This window comes from Myzus persicae, unplaced genomic scaffold, assembly GCF_001856785.1.
Source record: "Myzus persicae strain clone G006 unplaced genomic scaffold, MPER_G0061.0, whole genome shotgun sequence".
Taxonomy (NCBI): domain Eukaryota; kingdom Metazoa; phylum Arthropoda; class Insecta; order Hemiptera; family Aphididae; genus Myzus; species Myzus persicae.
In genome coordinates, this window is record NW_019104322.1 from 512,711 (window position 1) to 534,701 (window position 21,991).

General features: G+C 26.1%; 1 protein-coding gene across 1 annotated transcript in view; it reads left to right on the top strand.

Annotated features, from left to right (window-relative positions):
- Positions 1–21,991, top strand: part of LOC111041161 — a 121,036-nt gene that overhangs the window by 5,740 nt on the left and 93,305 nt on the right. Inside the window, exon 2 of the mRNA XM_022325359.1 lies at positions 10,670–10,806. Coding sequence (XP_022181051.1) covers positions 10,675–10,806 — 132 coding nt within the window. The 5' untranslated portion in view covers positions 10,670–10,674. The remainder of the gene's footprint in view (positions 1–10,669; positions 10,807–21,991) is intronic.

The window sequence follows — 21,991 nt, forward strand, 5'->3', positions numbered from 1 at the left end:
GACACCACGGAATGTATTTGGCGCGTAAACCGAGGGATCACTCCTGTAACAACAACCGCCCTTCCCCGTCCACCTACCACGCGGGTTTGGCATGACCGCGGTATCGTCCAAGGAGCTTTTACGTTCCACTGTTCCCAGCGCAGGGAATTCGAACCGAAAACGGTCGACCGAAGAAACGCCACTCATCACAAACGGCCGGTCAATCGGACGTCGATTGGAGGGCCTTCCGGATCTTTTTTTCGGCATCGCTCGCGAAACTGAACAACAGTGGATGACGTGTACTTCGTTTTGAAGATTTTTAACGTTAATAGATTTTTTTAGTGTTCATAGTGCGTTGTAATTATTAATTTTTACCAACAAGGCAACTCGAGGAACGCATTTGTTTGCAGGTTAGCCGTTAAAAGTTTAAATCGTTTATATGCAAATATACATTCTATAATATTATAATAAAATGGTCATATAATATCAAAATCGAAAACATTACTATGAAATTATGATGATATAACATGTTATTTATCATACATATTATGAGTATATTGTATAGATGAACTTTATTCGGATATTGGTACGAGGAGTCGTAACTACAATGTATATTGTGTAGTGTACAAACCGCGAGCCGTTCATCCTAACTCCTCTTTCGTAGGTGCTCAGAGACGGTACGGTTCAAATATGTTTTCAAATTTAAATTTCATGTTATCGCTTAAAACTAATTTCGAATTGTTTGTATTAGACATGCAGCGATTTGGTTGGAATGTACCTATCTATCAATGTTGTGCGGAAGCGTAGAATTTTTATATTTAGCCCTCTCTGAGCACTTAGGTTATTATTTGATATAGTTACTATATAAAACCTCGTATATTATTTAGAGAAAACTGTATACCACATACAGAACAGCTGAAACTTATGAGAAAAGGTAGCTACGTGTTTCATATAGATTAATACAAAGTATTATTAAATGTTACCTAAGCATAGTAAAATTATTCTTAGAATAGTAGTTATTGAGGATTAAAATACTTTAACTAGATATATATTTTTAATGGTTATAACTTAATTTATAGTTATTATCGAAGAATCTAATTATTTATAAATTATGCATTAGTATAACAATATTAATTAAATACTATGTGCAGAGAATAAGAAAATAATAAATAATGGTGATTAATAAAAAAAATATTTACAAGGTGTAACAGAATTAACCGACAATCAATATAGTTATAACTTTTGTTTTTATTAATATTAAAAATGGTTTTTAAATATTTGTTAGTAACAATAATCATAAAAACTAAATTAAATTAAATTTTTGAAATTGATAAGAATGCATATAAAGTTTTGTGTTATGCACGTTAGTTAATTGTATAATGTTATATTATAAATTGTGTAATGTTAAAAAATTATTTTTGTTAGGTACACTCTATAGTCTGCGTATAATAAAAACATTAGGTATAGAGTGTATATACGGTATAGTACCAACCCTTATTTATTTTTGGAAACTTTTGATTTTATTAAACAGAGCGTTTTTTCACAGTTTAAAATGTTGTACTTCCTCCAATGTTTACCAAAGTAAAGTAAATATTAGATTTTCAACCATTATTCTTAATATTATGATATTTATGATAGTTTATGATATTTCAATATGCTGGTATCGCTAAATGGATACAGTTATTTATAAGAACCTGTGTAATAATATGTGTTCTTAGATTCATGATTAGACATAAACAAATAATACAAATGCCATATTGTTATTTTTCTTTGTGTATGATTTACATGCAGGGGACTAGGGGTTAATTTTTAATAAGCGAATAAATAAATTTAAGGCAAAGGCGTATTTAAAATGTTTGTGTATTGGTGTTAATTTTGTTGTCTACCACCTTAAATATAAATATACACTTTTGATAGTAATATTTGATTGCATACATGTTAAATTATAATTAAATAAAAAAACCAATTTAACAAAGAAAATACACACATTTTTTTTTTATCAAGGAACCATTTTCCTTATCAGCGCACTGTCATTTTCATCAAGTTGTTACATGATCTGTGTATTATAATAACAAAATTATTATAAAAAAGTTTTTTTTAATAATCTAACAATATTGGTTAAAAACTTACAACAGACAATTAGAAATTTAAATATACCCATATAAAAAATTACACCAGTTGTAATTTCTTCAAGCACTCTCTAAATACGTCATGGTCCCATGAAGGTACCTACGTATAATATATGTAAAGTGTTTAAAATACGTACACAAAGTGAATTTTTAAGTAGCCTCAATCAATTTGTTCGCTTAAATCAGGCATTTATTCAAAATCGGAGTTTTGGAGTTTTTAAGAACCTATAGAGACCGCTTTTAATAATTTTTTCTACATTTAATTATTTTAAGGACTTAAAATTGTATGCGGTTATATTATATGAAGGGTTTATTTGAATTTTATGACATTACATTTGACTATTCGAACAACTATAATAAAATCTAAATAACTATCATAATAGGTGCTCTAGTATGAGAAATCTGTGATCATAATATACATATTAAAATATTATGTGATTGATTCTTGAGTCTTACCTTGACGCATCGCCCTTGGAAAATGAGGTGACGTGTTTCGTCAGATCTGCATATGCATACGAATAGTGATTTTTCGTCGATAGCCAAATTATATAGTCTGGAAAACGGTGGCCACCCGATGTTCAAAGATTCTCAAGCAAACACTTTTCGAGTAATCGCTTGTGACTGAGAAAAGTGTTGTGCAATATGAAAGTCCTAGGAAAATGGTGTCGAAGTCGCCTTTTTCAGTTTTTCCCCACATTTGATTATGTCCTGTTCAATTCTCGTCTATAAGGCGCGTTTTCAGCGGATTACCAGCCGAGATTGCCGGGTCGAGGTTAGACATTTACACACACATCCTGTTACACAGGCTATAGTAGGGTTATATAGTTGTTTTACTCTTCTACGAATGCTATAGATGTTGTTAAAAATTTATTTTATTTGCAATGTATTATATTTGTCTACATTCAATACCTAGAAAAATGTGTAAAATTCAAGTTAAATATTGGTAAAATATGAATTTCAATACCTACGAGAAGAATACAAATAATTGAAACGAAGACTGAAGTTCTGAAACTATTTCTTAAATAGCTTAGTTTATTAATGGTAATAGTATTACCACATTCAAATTTATAATAACACACATTATTATCCAGCTTTAGCGTATGCTTATAGCTAAGTAAAAAGATAATATATTTAATACTATGAAATAGGAATTGCTGACCCTTTTTTTTTATAAATAAATACTAATAAAATAAATTGTTGGATGTTATATATATTTTATAATTTGTACTAAAAAAATGTTCACATTTATGATATTGATTGCTCATTACATTGTTTTTTTGGATCAGTGGGGTTGGTATAAGTATATAATGTATTATATTAAAAATGTAAACAATATATTGAGAATTTATGAATGCTTCTAATTAAAAAAATAATGCTCAGAAGAATAAAAGTGGGAAACACCTCCTTGTGTGTTGAATTCAATGCTTTCATTGTTACTATTTCTTTGGTATATTTTTAAAGGTTCGACGAATTTTTAATGGATATCTGAAAGCATTTCAAACGACTTAAAAAAAAACTTTTTTAGTAAATGGTTGTTTGGAAATTTCCTTGCAATAATGTGGGTAATTGAGAATGAACAAAAGTCCAAATTAAACAAAAACATTTATTGTTGTTATTTTGTTTAATATTCAGATTCACCCTGCTATTTTAATATTTCCTTTTCCTAATAGAAAAAAACTTTAAAAGGTACGGTAACATACATTACATACCTACACTGCTTGCATACATTTTTTGTCAGCGAGTCTTATAATATATATTTAAGTTAAGTATACTTCTGTAGTGTTACTTTAAATATATAGTAGAAAATACAATAATACATGCTGTACGTAATTTTTTGATTTTCTGCATACACATTACGTTTTTTTTATAAACGAAATAATTCAATTACGAATATATCATACCAACTACAGAGATAAATTCGTGAATTAATTGTAGTTAACTGTAAGAAAGTACGAAATTACTATGACAGTGTAACTATTTGAATGTATTTTTATAAATTTTATAATGTTAAATATTACTATAGTCTACAGATACTAAAAACTAGATAATAGTAACACTATTTGAGTGTTTAAAACACAAGTCTTCAAGTCTATTAAGTTTTCAACTAATCTTGTGATACATAGATAAGTAATATTTTTTTCTTCAAAAATAAAAATAATAATATTAAAAAAATTATCAATAATTTTAATGTTAAAAATTGCAATAATAAAATAATATTCATATCAAAACTAAAACATAATGTAGACAAATTAACAAGATCCCTGATTTATGTCCTTGAGTAGTTATATCACTTATCAGTTTTTATACATGAGGTTATGGGTATTTTTTTTAATAGACTGATATAAAGCAAACATTTTTACCGTTTCAGTTTTAAAATGGTATTCACCATTCGGGTCAGAATAATTAATGATGCATGACGTACATTACAAACACCGTCGTTTTATTGATCTCCATAACGTCTTATAAATGCAAAAAGTGTCATCCATATGATACTGCTGTTGTACCATAAACCATCGATTAATGACCTACATGGTAATTTATTTTCCCTCCATTTTTAAACGAACTCAGTTCTCTTAATGCATAAATATTCTAAACTTTAGTTTTTAAATACCTTTTGAAAAACGTATGTAATAATTTATTTATTAAAAACTTTAGTTTCTAAATACCGTTTATAACCATGTATACTAATTTATTTATTTAACTTATAATGTAGGTAGATTGAAGTTACTTTAAGAGCAAAACAAAAAATATCTCAAGTTGATGAAATTACGTTTTAAAATTTTAAAGTCGTGAGACACTCATGTATTTTGATTTCAGTCATAGTTAATATCTGTAAAATGTTGATTCTATTACCATTTTATTTGGGACTTTGGTTTCTATACTTTGTAACACAAATACACATATTAATATCATGAAATAGTAAAATACAACAATTTTGCTTATTTAAAAATATATTTTAATATAAAAATTAATATTTACTATCGAAGCTGCTATATTTTTTTTGCATGTCGTTGAATTTCTTTCGTAATTTGAAATCAGAGAAATATTAATTTGATTCAAAACATTACCATCCTAAATTCCAAATTGTATTTTGCATATATTAGACTTAAGTGCATACAAATAAAAAAATACACATAGGTAACTGGTTTGTTTAAAAATATTTTTATTATTTTATGTACCTACATCATTTATTGGTACCTTGAGGCTTGTAGGCTATAAAAAAATTAGAATTTTTTTTTATTATGTTTATTTTAGGTGATTATGCATTAAATTGTTATTTAAAAAGTTGTCTTATATTTGCATGTCTCACAAAAGTATAGCAAAGTAAATTTGAATCCAGTATACAACCAATTTTTGAATTGTTAGATATAGTATTAGCGTGAATATTTATAATAAAATATAAAAATGAGAATATTATTTCGGGAATCTCATAGGTTTTATTGATATTTCAATTTTGAAGTGAGTTATGACTTATGACCCTTTTAAAATTTATATGTCAATGAAAACTTACGCGATGCCTTAAATAATATTCTCATTTTTAAATTTGACCATAAATATTCACTCTCATAATAAATCTAACAATTTAAAAATTGGTTCTATACTGAACGATGCAGAAAATTTTATGTGATATACGCATTACTCAGACAGAGACAATATACGAGTGTGGCGTCCTCTTAATCCGTCAAGTTGTATTTATTTTTTACTAAACAATAAATAATGAATGTTTTACTCTAATTTTTTTACTCTCTAGGCCCATTCGTACCACAAGTCACCTTGTGTCTATTCAATGCAACTCAAAAAGGCAATATTTTATGGTATTTCCAGAGTGTTTGCTTTCTTAATTTTCGCATTATTTGTTACGATCGCTATTATCTTGACTTATTAACACTGTATATTAAGCTAAAATATTTCAGTATTTCTAGGCTATAAACTTACGTATCTTCATTCTGTGACTTTAAAATACGTATCTAAATTTAAATTTGTATTTAATAAAAGTATATATAATTTATTTGAATGTTTGAAGTGCATTTTTTTTATGAATGGAAACTATAAAAATAAATTATCTAGTGTATTGACTATTAAGTACATAAAATACCCAAGGTAAATATAAAACAACATAAAATAAAGTACTTAACATCATTTAACTGGAAACTTGAATGCTTACAATTTTTATATTTACATATAAAAATTATAACAATAGAAACTTATAGTACCTATTAAAGAAATTTAGAAATTTAAAATAAAATATTGATGCATTAGTTGTATTTGTATAAGGATTTCATCTTTCTGTGTAATATGTATAAATAGCATAATGTATGTCTTATCTTATAGAATAAATGGTATTATGAAGGAATAATTATCCATCCAAAAATGCTCAAATCATTTAACACATGTCTTAAAATTACAAACTCTATAAGTATTAAAAAATAATAGTTAAATAAAAAAAACGTTCCGAATGAAGTAGGAAAATACTTGGGTATTGTTTTTGTATTGGTTTTATAATGATGTGTACTTTTTTGTGTCCGACATCACCTTTAGAAGCAGTGAAATATGGTTCGATTTTAAACTCTGATGGTAGTTTCTGGTAGCGAATTGGATCTAGTCGGGGGGTCAAAATCGAATAAATCACAGTAGATATTTTTCAAAAAATAAAAATAAGAAAAATCCTGAATATCAACTTGAAACCAGCTTTTGATAAAATCAGTTTTATTATTTTGTAATACCTAAAAAATATAATTATGAATAAATAATGTATTATTGAATTCAAATTTAACACATGCATTACCGTGATGGAGAGTTCCACTTGATACCTATTATAAACTACTATAGACCAGATTTTATATTTTTATTATAAGAAAACCATGCACCTTATATATATATGCAATTTCACTTGGTGCCTAGTTTAAATATTTATAAGTGGATATAAAAGCATTTACTTATTTTGAATCAGTTGATATCTCGTAATTCATTTCAAACTTGCTGCTTTATTTTATTTTTCAATTTATAATCACAATTCACAAACCTATACTATATTGCTATTTAGTACTTTTTTGTTTAGATTAATTATAAAACCAAGTTAGGAAAGATCATTCTGCAAGTGTGCTTATTACCTTCTTCTAAACTTATTTTTAAGCAACACAATAAACTATAGTTCTATATTATCAATTTATAAATAATTATTCCTTAAATTTTTATTATGGGCAATTTATGAATTTACTATTAATAGAACCGCGGTTATCAAATCTGAATACAAACAATCGTACCTAACTAATAACTATATACTGGTAACTAACGGACGGACGGACGGACGGATATAATGGAGATATAAGGTGTTTTAAACTTATGATGAACCTAAAATGTTTAGTAAAGTGTGAGGTAGGTGTACCTAAAGAAATAAACACAACAAAAATGGTAAATATTTTCTGATGTCATAATATTTATTAATATTATATTTATTTATAATCTGATCGTATTAAAAATATCTTAATGTATATATTATTGATGAGATATTTAAAACGAGGTTACAATGCTCATCTATGACATTCAATTTCGATTTCTATAACATGAAATCTAATTTAATGCCCGTATAATTGAATGTATAGCGTAACATTAAATGTCGGTCACTGTATAAGTGAGAGTACCTACTACCTACCTACCTAGTTTCCATGTAATTCGATAATACGCGGCCACCTGCAATAGATAAACCTATGCTGTTAAAACTACTACGCTGCATGTTATTATTATTGGGCTCTCAAACCTCACTATATTCATTTTAGGTTGTTCTTAAATGTAATTTAGTATTTTGTAACAATATAAAATAAGTAATGTTGCTACAACTATAATAAATTAACAAAGATAATAATACAATAAAACAGGATTCTTTCTTAGAGATAAATTTATTACAGAAAAAATCAGGTTAATAGTTTGTTAATTTTTATTATACCTATCAATATCAATAAATATACTACCACTTATTAGTATGATTTTAAAAATAAGAAAATCAAAAATATAATATTACGTAAATAGTGAATACTTATTATTAACACATTTATATTTTTACAATAAACTTAGATTAGTATTGTCAGTAGAGCAATATTTCCCAAACTATGGTCCCCAAACTCGTCTGTAAATATTTAAATGATTAATATTAATAACCACTGAGTAGGATATTATGGCACGTAGTCACAATCTAAACAACGTTGTTTTTATTCCTAGCTTACTGATTGGTTTCAAAAACTGAAACAGAAGACTAGGGATCACGTGATACTTTATTTACAACTTGCAAGTTTTTGTATAATTAATTGAAATACATTAAATTTAATTTTATACAATTATACAGCAATATATTTTACCTGATATGTTTTTATTTTCAACAATATAATAACAAATTATTGCAACTAATTTTTTTAACATACCGAGTTAATCAACAATTGAACGAATTGTCCTGACAGGGAAAAAATATAAAAAGGGATTCCCGACCATTTCGTTATTGTATGGCAATTTGTGAGTATCCTGCAGAGTTTGATAGGACATTTAACTTTCGTATACCATATATATTTTTCAATATCTTTTTTTTTTAATGATAAAACACAGTAGATAAGTTATAAGTAAATTCGCAACGATAAATTAAATACACTATACACAACACAAGAATTTAAAATTGAACATTTATTATCAATATATATTAAAAAATTGATTTGTGTTGTTTATGGCGATTTTAGGTACTAGCTATTTTTTTAGAAAAGTTGAGCTAAGACAACGTTATATTCTTACAAATGTTAAAAATAAATCATAAATAACCAACTAATGAATATATTTGACGAAAACTTGATAATTTCTGATTGTTAAACTCAATCCTAGAATAGTTTTTTAATTAGTAGGTATTTGATTGCTGCATTCAAACTCGAATACACTCTATATAGGGACTAACTTAACTTCTGTATACCACTGGAATATTATTTGATCATACAAAAAAATTACCCAAATATCCAGATATTTATAAAAATATATTATATAATGCACATATTTTAAAATGACAAAGTAATTAAAAATTAGAAATGCTGTGTAAATTATACTGCGTGATTTTATCAATTTTGTTTTTATAAATAACTAAAAATATTATATCCCTACTTAAAAACTTATTGCTTATGATTTTTACTTATTTTTTTAATTTAAAGAAAATCTCTGTTTTTACATAAGTCTTTCTCACAAATCACAAGAAGTGATAATAATTGATAATATTATAAAAAAAACAATTTATGTTAATGATTATGAAATCTTTTCTATCATTAAATTAACAAATAAATTATTAGTCTTAAATATTTAAAAATAAACAAACTATTAAACATAATATTATCGCCCTTTGCGAGACAATATTAAATGCCATACAGTAATGATTTTTTCCCCATTTCGTTAAATTAAGCGTGTTAGCCAAGTTACTGGATATTAACGATTTACACACACAATATATTTTATTTTCTAGTGTCTATATGTTGGATTCCAATGATTTACGATAAACCAATCTGCAATCATTCGTAAAGCGCATTTAGAAACAACAGCAGATAAGTTAGACAGTATATTTCTCAAATAGAATCTTGTCCAAGATAAAATGGGTTGCTGGTTATCATTACTATGTCCCGGGTGTAGGGGAGGTTGAATAAGATATTTGATAGCCGCCTATTATCCGGCCACCTAGATAGTCGTAATTTCTTAATAGCTGAACCGATTGAAAACCAACAAGAACTGACCAGAAAAGAAATAAAAACTTTCCGCTCCGCATATAGAGAAAAATATTGCGCCTATTGTGTATAACAATATTAGTGATTAGTGTTAGTGCTTTCGTTTTTGAATTTGAGTCACAAATAAAATAACAACTAACTAATGTAATTGATAATAATTATAATAATAATTTTTATTTTATATCGTTATATAACAGTTTGAATTTATAAAATTTAAAAAAATATATACATAAAAAAATAAATTATAAATTTATCTAATCGATTGTATTTCCTATACAATTGCATAATATAATATAATGTTAACCGTTTAGTGTAAAGGAAAGAACATCATATTATTTGAGATAGTTTTAAGTCAGTACTAAAATAATGTTTAATACCTTTATTTAAACAGATGTCTCACTATTTTTATCCTTTATCTATTAGATTCATATTTAATACGTTTATACTAAGTTTAAAAAAAAGTCGATTAAAATATAGTTTTCATGAGTACAATCAGGTTATTTAATATTTTAAATACTAAAGAATTATTAAGTAATTTCATGTTAGATAACTGTGATTTAAGTTAGTTTATTATAGTTTTAGCATATTATACAGTATAGTTATATTATTAAATAAATATACAAACATTAGTATTTATTAAAAATATATTTTTATTGGGTATTCAATTGAAATAAATATTTTTTCAATATTTATCTCACGGGAATATCATAATTTTTGTAAATTATAGATTCTAAAATATTTTAATAATATTTCTTAAATTGTGTATTGTGTTATATTTGTTGTTAATATTGAATTTGTTTATTTATGTCTTATGTGAAACAGGCATTATGAAACTCAGCGTCACCTCATTTCGAGCTCACTCATCAGCTCAGAAAAAAATATTAAAATATCAAAATCAGCTCAACTACGTCACAACTCATTGTCCTATTGTACCAAGTATAAATTCTCAATCCTCATCGGTAAGTTTTCATTCAAGTTATATGAACAATGTAATGATTTGCATTCAAATTTTTGTATAAAATAGATGTGTAAGGTTAATTAGTACCCGATCATTAATTTGATAATCCTGAGTTGTTAAATTGAAAAAAAATTATACCTAGATTATGATAAACCACTGGTGAATAAATATAGTAGTTTAATGGATCGAAGGTATGTTTAATTATTGTTAATACAAAGCCAGTGAATAATGGTTCATCAATACAAATATGAAATTAATTTAACAGAATAATATTTATGAACTGTTTCTATCAACACTATAAAACACACTAAATATAATCGTCAAAATCACAATAGAATCAATATAAAAAGTTTTTGTTTTAATTTTTACCTGGAGTAAATTTATAACAAAGTCATTGGATATATTTTTTTTATACTTTATACTGCATTATACACTTTGTAGGTTAAATTGAAAATTCATTGTTTCACATATCTTTATAACTATTAATTATTATTACGTTAATCGTATAGTATTGGCACTAGTACCAAATGTAGCTTAGGATTACTCATATAATCTTTAATTATTCTGATAATTTTTTTATGAGAAATAAGAAAATATTTAAAGCAGTATTTGTTTTTGAAGAAGATTATTACAAAATCCACTTATATGGTTATGCTTATAGCTTACCTATAGGTACAACTATAATGATATTTATCTAAAAAACTCACAGTATTAACAATTATTATATAATTGTGTAGGTATACCAAGCAATATTGCAACTATTCATTTTATGTTCAAGTATTTGTTTAGCGTATAAATGTCAATCCCAGAATAATAATCATTTAGAGCCGATTCACACACAAAGTCACCAGTGGTCGTGGTGAAACTGCAATTTTACTTTGTGCTGTCGTCGCTGAAAGAATTAATAAAAAAAAAAAAACAATTAAATTATTTACTTGGTGAAAGAAATAATAGTTATATCAAGCCATTATAAAATAGTGTCTTAGAAGATAAATGTGATAAACTGCAAACGACTAAGATACGAACTGCCTTGACCACCTGACTTTGACTTTTTATTTTTTAATTAAATGTATACCTACATAAAAAATATAAAATACACATTTGTTCAAACTGTAAAAAGGCACCTGTAAATATTAGATAATGTTTGCATCAATTTAATTCCTTCTTTAAGTCGATTGCAAAGACCAAATGTATTTATTTAAATTAATTATTAAATATTATGTGATTTATTCAGTAATTTTGTTCTATAATATAAGTTGATATAATAACTTGATTAACCTTAATGCATGCAGTTCAAGAGATGTAATATAAATTATAAGCATAATTTTAAAATTTAAAATATATAGACGTAGACACTTTTCATGTGCATAGTATAATAGAATTAAAAATAAAAATAGTACATTCCTGTTTGGCTCGGAATTTAAAAATCTTAAAAAAGATATTGTCATAAAATAAAAAATAAGACTGTTGTTTAGTTTTTACACTTTAATAAAAAAAGCACATTGTTATTCTAGATATTTTGTACAGGTAAAATATACATTTATGAAACGTAGCAAAATAAAAACAAAACTGAAATAAATAAAACAAATATGTAAAAAAAACTATATTTAATCTAACAGTGGTTAAGATATTTTGAAAATTAATTCATGTACATATGATTATGTATTATTAGTTATTATTAGATATTACATTTATTAGTCTTAAAATGTCCAAGATATTTTTTTTATAATTACAGAAAAATAAGTAATATTAAAATTTCCCTAATCTAATTTTATTATGAAGTGACGTGTTATAAAAAATACATTTCCATAAAATCAAAAAATTCCTTACTTCGTCATACCAAAATCTAAAATTTAATGATTAGCTAGCCTTGAATTTGTGAAAAAGTATTATGCTATTTAAAATGATTTTACTAGTACTTAATTTACAAATAATTTAATAATGCTTAAATTTATATAGATTAGACAGCCTTGAATCTCTAATATAATTAACTTGTACATATAAATATTGGTTATGATAAATTAAAAAAAAAACCTAACTCTGCGACAAACGATTTGTATTGTATTTTGTTCCATTTTAAGTTGATATTATGACAATAATACTTACAAACGATATCCAACTTGTTAAAAGCTGATAAATATTCGAGATAATTTATATTTTTGATGTCAGCAAAATGTCCCGCATATTTGTATTGATATATTGCATATTTAATGCAAAATATTTTGGTATTAGTTTTTGGGCAATACATCAAATATACGTAAGACATATATGTATTTACATTACATGTACACACACGCACACACATATATGTGTAATATGTGTATAATTGATGCACAAATGTCTATGTGTATAATCTATATTTTTACAACAATCTTTAACAATTTTAGCTGTTTTCGCGGTTACATCGTTATTTGACTATTGTATTAAGAATAATTTTAAATGTTCGCTAACACAGTAATAAAAAGAATAAAGAGTTTTATATTTTGAACTTAAAATGTTGGACCTCCAATACTTCAAAATTTGTTTTCAGTTACAGCCTTGATAATATTACAATAGTTTAAGAAACATTCTCACACGTTATCGACGGTTTCAGGACTAACTGTTACCATGCATATTATGGTCTAATTTTTATAATATCTTTTTTGAAACATGGCTACTAGTTATGTATAGCCTTTTATTATTATGTCAAAAATTATTTTTGTTTACTATTTTAATCTATAATTTAAAATTATAGGTATTCTATTTAAATGCATATAATATATGTTTTGTTTATAAAATATTTTATTATCCTATATAATTTTCTTTTGATTTGGAACCTTGTATGTAAATTATTTTTCTTTCTGGTGATTGATGATTAATGATTGTACTTCTCATTGAAAATGTGCCCAGATTAACTTTCTTCATTGTATTGGTGGGCTGATAATATTTGGTCTATTTTGGGTCCACTCTTTTTTTATTCAGGTTGTTCAGGTTTTTTCAGGCTGTTTATTTGCTATTTGATTGTATAGACTTACCGTTTAAAAACAATGATTTCTTGTTCTCATCTACTGTTACTTATGCATGCTGCAATACAAATTAATTACATTTATTGTTTAATATTTGTATATTTTTGCTTGGTTTTCATAATAATGGTAAATAAGTTTGATGGCAAACAAAATACTATGATTTTTATTAGATTTTAAAATAAAAAATTCCATAATTTACAGATATCTATAAATTGCATTAAATATTTTCCATGAGTCCTCCTCAATTAAAAAAAAAAATATTGGGGTCTATACAAACTAAATCATAAATTGGGTACTATGCACCTATAGTTATAAATATGCATTTTAAACGAGTCAATAGCCTAAAACTAAAATTCAAATACCTAGTGTACTTTAAAAATCATAGACCATTAAAAAGTTAACTATACGAGTAGGGATTGATTAAATAGGTTATTATTTTAGTAGACATTAAAACCTACTGTCCATATTTATGTATAAAAATATTATGCGGTAGGCATTTTGAAGGTGGAACATGTTTAGTAGACCATTTATCTTTACACCTTTTCAACATTCAGCAAAGTATAGAAGTTTATCCATAGTAATAATAACCGAAAATACCAAGCTATTTTGTCTACTTTATTTTTATATGAATCTACATATTGTAATCCCTTACGGTGTTTTATGGATATTTTTTTTAACTAAATGTTATTTTGAATGTATAATATTACCTTTTTAGTATCCACTGCCTCTTGTCACCTCGCTTCGTTCTTCAAGATTAACCCATGTGACTTATGTACACGTATATAATATGTGTGTCAGAAAAGAATATAATAAATTATCTCTAGTGGGTTACATCAGTTCCGTTTCAGATTAATAGCACACTAGTCGGTTGGCCTCACTTTCAAAATTATTATTAACTCAAAGCTTTTTATATTATTTTGGTTTTTCATTTGTAAGATTTATGGTTTAGAAACACTCAAAACAATACTGTGCACGGCTAACTTGTAGATTTGACTACTTCATTAGTGAATACGTGTTATTACGATTTTAATTTATAATCTTTCATGTTATTACTATATTATAATTTTTAAATTTAATTCAAGACCTATACTGCCAAGAGTTATGACCATAGTAAGATAATAAAAGATTGGATAAGTCGGAGGCATGGATCATCTATATGCTAAATAAATGCAAGTGAGTCTCTATAAAGGATCGGAGTAGGGTAAATTATCAACTCATATGATCTTACCATAAATCATAATAACTCACTTCAGCTTCTGAAATTGAAATCATGAAAAATGTAGCTACAGTGGATTATACTTCTATCAATTTCTTCATTAACTATAACTATGGTTATAATACACCTATGAATGCCTATTACCAGTATTACCATTGATTATAGTGAACTATACATGTATGCTGTCTATACAATTGCATTGTAATTATTCGGCAATAAACAATGATAATAATTTTGTCAATATTGAATTAATACCAATATATTTTAATATAGAATATATAGAAGATAATGTACAAGAAACACTTATTACTCCAATCGCATAAAATCACATTCTTTATAACAAGAACGTCAGATGTTCGGCTAATGTTGATATTATCCGGTTAATGTGTACATTAGCTAAACCCCTTGGATATTGTGTACATTATGTATTTTTGCTTTCAATATTCAGACCTTTTTTGGATAAGATAACTTTAACCACTGATGTGTAGAAGATGGTTCTTTGTACCTAACAAAGTAAATGTGACATGGGCCATGGAATCGTTTTTCTTATTAAGTTTTATTTTTTTTAGGAAATGTTTGGCATCAATTTATATTGATTATCATAGCCGTGAATATTTTGGGGGCTCAAAATAGACTTTGGATCTGAAAATTGATATGGATTATTGAACACAATATATGTAAAGTAAAAATTTATGAAGGGGTATCAATCTTCCCTAATTCCCTTTTAACAGTTTTAACACATAGTTTTATCAATGTATACATATTATAAGTCAATATTTAGTGACATATTATATAAACAAAGTAATAATGTACCTACTCCTACTGTATTTTCTTACAAATTTTTAAAATAATAACTTTATCAATTTTAGTAAAACTTTATAAAATCTTAAGAAGTGATATTAGTTATATTTTAGTTCTAGTTTTCCCGATTATATATAAAAGTACTAGAAATTTTCTACCAGATCCAATTTCACACTACACCCCCCCCCCCCCCCCGGAATTGAAGATCAAAGTATTTTTTATATTTTAAAACGTTTAAAAAAACATGCATCATTGTAAAACCAATACATTTATTTTTTCGCTCATAATTTAAAATGAATGGTTATATATAAGCAGTGGTTGAAGTAGCTCAAAATAAGTTTAGAGATGCCTTTCATAATTTATATTGTTCTCAAATAATGCTTAAACAGTCGTACAAAATAAGTGGAGGGATAGAAAATATGATTTATAAAAAGTGGAGAGATGCCATCTCACTGTATCCCACCACTCCGACCACTGTATACAGGGTGATCCAATAAGTATGCTCACCTCCCTTTTTTCCTTTAATTATGAAGTTTTTCAAAATCTGATTTTCAAGGGCAACAAAAAATATTAAATGCTCTTAACGGGCCAGCAGTTTATTAACACATATAATTTTTAATTTTATGAAAATATAGGTATACAAATATAAGTTTACTTTAAATCTTTTTATAAAATATTGTCTATAATATACTTAAATATTTTTTTTTTTTAATGCTATAGAGGCCTTTAAGGCCTTTTCCATGCTCCCACCAAGTTTCTTCATTCATTCCGGTCCATTGCGTCATCTAATCGTTTTGAGTTACATTTTGAGTCAGTATTTAAAATATCCTTCTTTAGCCTGTCTAACCATCTCTGGCGAGGTCTTCCTCTTGGCCGCGTTTTTGTTAAATTTCTGATTATACTTAAATATAATTGGTATAAATTTAAATGATAATATATACATTGTAATTTTAATAATTTTTTAAATAATTTTTTTTTTAATGAGAAGTATGAAAGTTGATGTTTTTCTGCTAATATTCGATTGAATTGTGGGTTGGATGTTGCTAGTTCCAATTTTTAAAATTGACTCCAAGTGTTTGTCAGTCATAGCCGATCTATATTTTGATTAGATGTATTTCATTTTGGAAAAAGTTTGTTCGCATAAATAAGTCGTAGCAAATATAGATAGGTATATATACAATTGCAATTTTTTTTAAATTTTGATACTGTGTATCTGGGAGAAATTTATAAAAATCAACCGAAGTCTCTTCACGATGTTTGATTTTCAGTGCATCATTACTTTGTAAATCAATCATTTTCATTTGAAGGGTAACTTCTCAATATCACAACTAAACGGATTTTGAAAAATATTTATTTCTTCTGATTTTACGTCAAGGTCAGAAAAACGTTGTTTAAATTAGATTTTAAATTCAGAAATTATTTTTTGAGTGAAGTCGACTGGAAATTGTGTTTTTAATTCCTTGTTATATTTATCACAAGTAGAAAAATGAATAATATAATTTTTTGAAATTTGCGTTTCAAATAAAATAAGTTTTTGCCTAAATACTTTTACTAATGTGTAAGTATCGCAAATAAGAACATCTTTACCTTGTAATTTTATGTTGAAGTCGTTCAAATATTTTGTGATATCCACTAAAAAAGCTAATTTCGAAACCCATTCACTATCTGTAAGTAAAGGCAATGGTCGATTCTTATCAATTAGAAATATTTATATTTCATTTTTTAGTTCAAAAAATCGCGATAGGACTATATCTTTAGATATCTATATTTTATTTACCGTCCTATGGGTGCTGCGGGCCGGTTAAAATTTTTTCGCGGGCCGTAGTTTGGAGACCCCTGGTCTATACACATAACATAAAATAATACGTCATTTTATATTTATTTAGTCAAACACTTAAGTAAATAGCAAGTAAGACAGCAGTAAAGACATCAGTAAGACAAATGATACAAGAAAATTAACTAAAGAATGAAATTTAAGGTGGCTTGTCCGTCATAATACCTTCCACTATTTACACTAATTTTGTTAGAGGCAAAAATGATAAGAACAGTATATTTAAAAAATGTATTTATTAAATTCTATACGTTGTATTGTTGTTCATTGTCATACAGTTTATATACTACTTATATTTTATTATTTTTTTTTATCAAACTATATGGTTATTATTTGAAGTTGACTAATATTTTAATACAATTTGACACTAAATTTCAGTAAATTTGTTATAATGTCACATTTTAAAACCGCGAAATGTATATTATTTTTCAAGTAAATATTACAGGTGTAACAGTAAAAAAGCGGGTAAGTGGATGCCGCTCTGCTGTACATTAGATGTCCAGAAGGTTGATGTAATGGATGGCATTAAATTTGAAGTCAATAATATAATATTATTGTATACGAAAAATGATTCTGACCGGAGACGGTATGTCAGTCTAGGTTATTTTATATTGTTATTACGTATAATTAATAAGGTAGCCTGTAAGTTGAGTTAAAATCATTCAGAATATTATTCTTAAATCATCAGCGATGCTGGAAAAATATTGTATTTATATATACTTATGTAAAATTGGGGTGTGTTGAAACCAAACTACAACAAAATGACTAAAATCGTTATTCTTTGTGTTAATATGTAATTTCTTCTAAATTTGAACCTCAAATAGCTATAAAAAAAGCTGTGTTTATGTTTATTTTTAGATTTTGTACTAATTTAAATTTGGTATACTCAGTTAACTTGAGGTCATAATAATCGGATATTGTTCTATAGTATAAGTTACGTGTACACTGTCCATACATAAGTATATGTATTGCATTTCTTGATTACAATAATTTCCACTGAAGAATGTCAAAAAAAAAAACATTCTCCTCCCTTGTAGATTTATCATTTGACCATACAATATAATTGAGCAATCTTCACCAGTCACCGGCAGGGCGTCCAAAATGTAATGGGAGGTGTTTAACAACCACTGCGGCCTAGCGGCCATCTAACAAAGCTGTTTGCATTCTAACAGTATCACGGTGGGCTTGTGTCACTCAACCCCATGTGTCATTACAGTGCGGTTGCCAGTAAAGTGTGTTTCACCATAAATAGTTTTATACAACACGAAAAGTTGTTTCATAATGTAATTTTTCTAAATATCTTCAATACTATCATTACAACCATTATGTGTTTTCGCGGTAAAATTATTTTTCTTCTATTTCGAATTTTAAGCAGGAATTTGCTTAATACCACGTGAAACAAAATTAAAAATGGGTAAGATATAATGAAAAGATAATATATTTACGAATCAAAAAAAAAAAAAAATACAATTTGATTTTAATCAATTTTTGCTACATCATTCGCTTCTTGGACGCGTGTTTATTTTTAATAGAATATAAATTTTCATTTCATTTCTTTTTTTTTTAATTACGTAATTTACAATTTTTGAGTTTTATGATGGAAGGTGTTTAGATTTTGGTGGGAGATGGAAACTTATGTTGACAGAATTAAAATACAATCGTAACAAAAATAATAATTAGGTACATCAACATTTTCAAGGATGTATTACTAGTTAGATTAGTTTAATAATGGCTAAAATGAATTCTGAGTTTCAAAATACTGTAGATATATAAGTACAGTTTAAATTCAAATTCAATAATAAGAATAGTAAATAATATGTTATTAAGTTATGTGAATAGAATATAAAATTATGGGAAGTTGTCATTAATTTTGTTATGGGAACATTCGTAGGGTTGATATTCCTCAGGGAAAAGAAGGAATACATTTTAGAAAATCACGAACCATTGTTAGGATTGAGGCCTAGATATACGTTTACAAATGATAATAAAAATTACCTTTTTATTCTTTTTAGTTACAATAAATTGTAAGACTTTTTTTATAATTTCTGATAGATAATAACAATAACATTATAATATTGAAAGTCAAGAAATAGGAATCTTCTTTTTCTTCATTTTATTGATTTAATTTTCTACTAAATATTTTTTGTTCATTACTATACTAATTAAATTTATGTTAACTTGAATAGTTAATTAAGCACGTTATTTATCTACCAAGTATACCTATAAGAAGCTGAAATTATTCTTTTTAACTTTGATCATTGCATCCAATTTTTTTTAAAGGGTTTAAAATGAAAATGTTTATAATAAACATTTTTTTATAACACTTATTTCTAATATCATTAAATATATGATGTTTTACAAAAATATGTAAATAAACAGAATGAATCAAATAGTTTTATAGCCTAATAAAATATTATAGTTTATTTCTTTATTAAATTGTTTACTTGACCAATAACCAAAAACAGGGACACATAATTTCATCAATGTATTTTTTTTTTTATTAGTTGGTATTTGTCGACTACCTTTTTTCCGGAGTGCAAACAAGTGTCACGTATTAATTTAATTGGAAGTAGTATAATTAGTATTAAAATTTTTTTGATTTTCTTGTTAATTTCTATAAACGAAATTGACCATGTTAACGATACCCTAACGACTTAGATTTTAGCAATTAATATTGGAAAGAGAAGGATATAATTTTTCTCTTTGATAACGCGGACTACTATTTGTGTATAATATCACCAAAACGTATACATACCACCGGGAACCTCCCATCGTAGATATCTTTACATCTTGTGCTAAATTACTATTGGTCGTTTGTAGGTGTTCCACTATCAAAATTACAATAACATATAAATGAGCTTGTCTAATATTGTCAGGTACCTAACCATAAAAGTTGCTAATTTTGTAATAAAAAAATCCTATACATTGTGTAATATTTAGAACTGTATATTAATTCTGTGGTCTAACACTAAAAAAATTTGTTAAATATTTTAACTTTAATGAACCTAAGTTATGCTAAATAAACAATAAGTTGATCAAAGTTGCATATCTCTAGAGACTCAAACTCAAACTATTATTATATGAATTACGACGAAATATTTAAAATCGATATTGTTAAAAATTAGTGTGTAATACATTTGCCTATTTTTCAAACTGTAATTATTTTTTTCTAAAATAATACTGAATGCTAGAAATGACCATAGTTTATGTGATTTTGCTTATTTAGTTTTTACTTTAAAATCATTGGTATATATTCATAATTTATAACTAGGACATAATACTTTATAAAAAATACAATATATATTTTGTGAGTAACATAAAAGCGAATGTTCTATGTGGTGTCGTTAACATTTGTACCGATTTTGGACTTTTAATTCAACGTTTCTATTTAAGAAGTATATGTATATAACCTTACATTATTATTATCATAATGTTTGACTTAATATTTGTCGAGGTCGTCATTAATATCCAGTTAATATTTGACATAAGGAATTACATTTTTTTATTTAAATGTCATAGACGTAAGTTATATGAGCAAACGTCTAGTCAGTGGTGTACTTGGACGTTCATTTTTTTAGAGAAGCAGGTCAAATATAGAGACCTAACCTTACATTGACTAATCAAAAAAAAGACATTTCAGAAAAACTTCTTAAATCCAAAATATTTTGATTGTGGTGGGAGGTGGGTGCTCGTAATCCCTCTCTGATAGAATATTATTGCATGTAGTATAATTAAATAATTTGTGGATTGTCGTGAATAATTAATTTTTGTAATCTTGTGATTTTTTGATTAAATGATAGAGGTTAAATGGCTGGTGTGTGATTTAAACTATAATGTAATTTTAAATAAATGTTTGTGTTATGGATACAATTTAATGCTCTATTTAAACGGTATGATTTTTGTAAGAAATATTGTCGACGTTTTTGGATTTGTTGGCCAACTGGTTTTAATTGCAAACGCAAGACGACGGATCAATGAAAATTCAAAACTTTTCGTCACATAATATATACAATATACATACAATTATAGTTATTATAATAAAGACGAATAACTGTTAAGTTTAAGTTTTGGCAAACCGTTCAACATCTATTTATCTTAAGTCTAATCAATTTATCGTTTAGTTGTTATAGACTGTAGTTGTTATAGTTTTATTATAAAAGAGTATAATCTTTAAAGAAAAAATCCATTCTCTACATCCCTTTATCCTAATTACACCACTGTAATTACTAATTTTTGTGTTATATACTTATATTGATGTTTACAATATATAAGACTGATATTTTGTACTCAGTTAGATACTCAATAATTAATAAATGTGTTCTTTACGACTTAT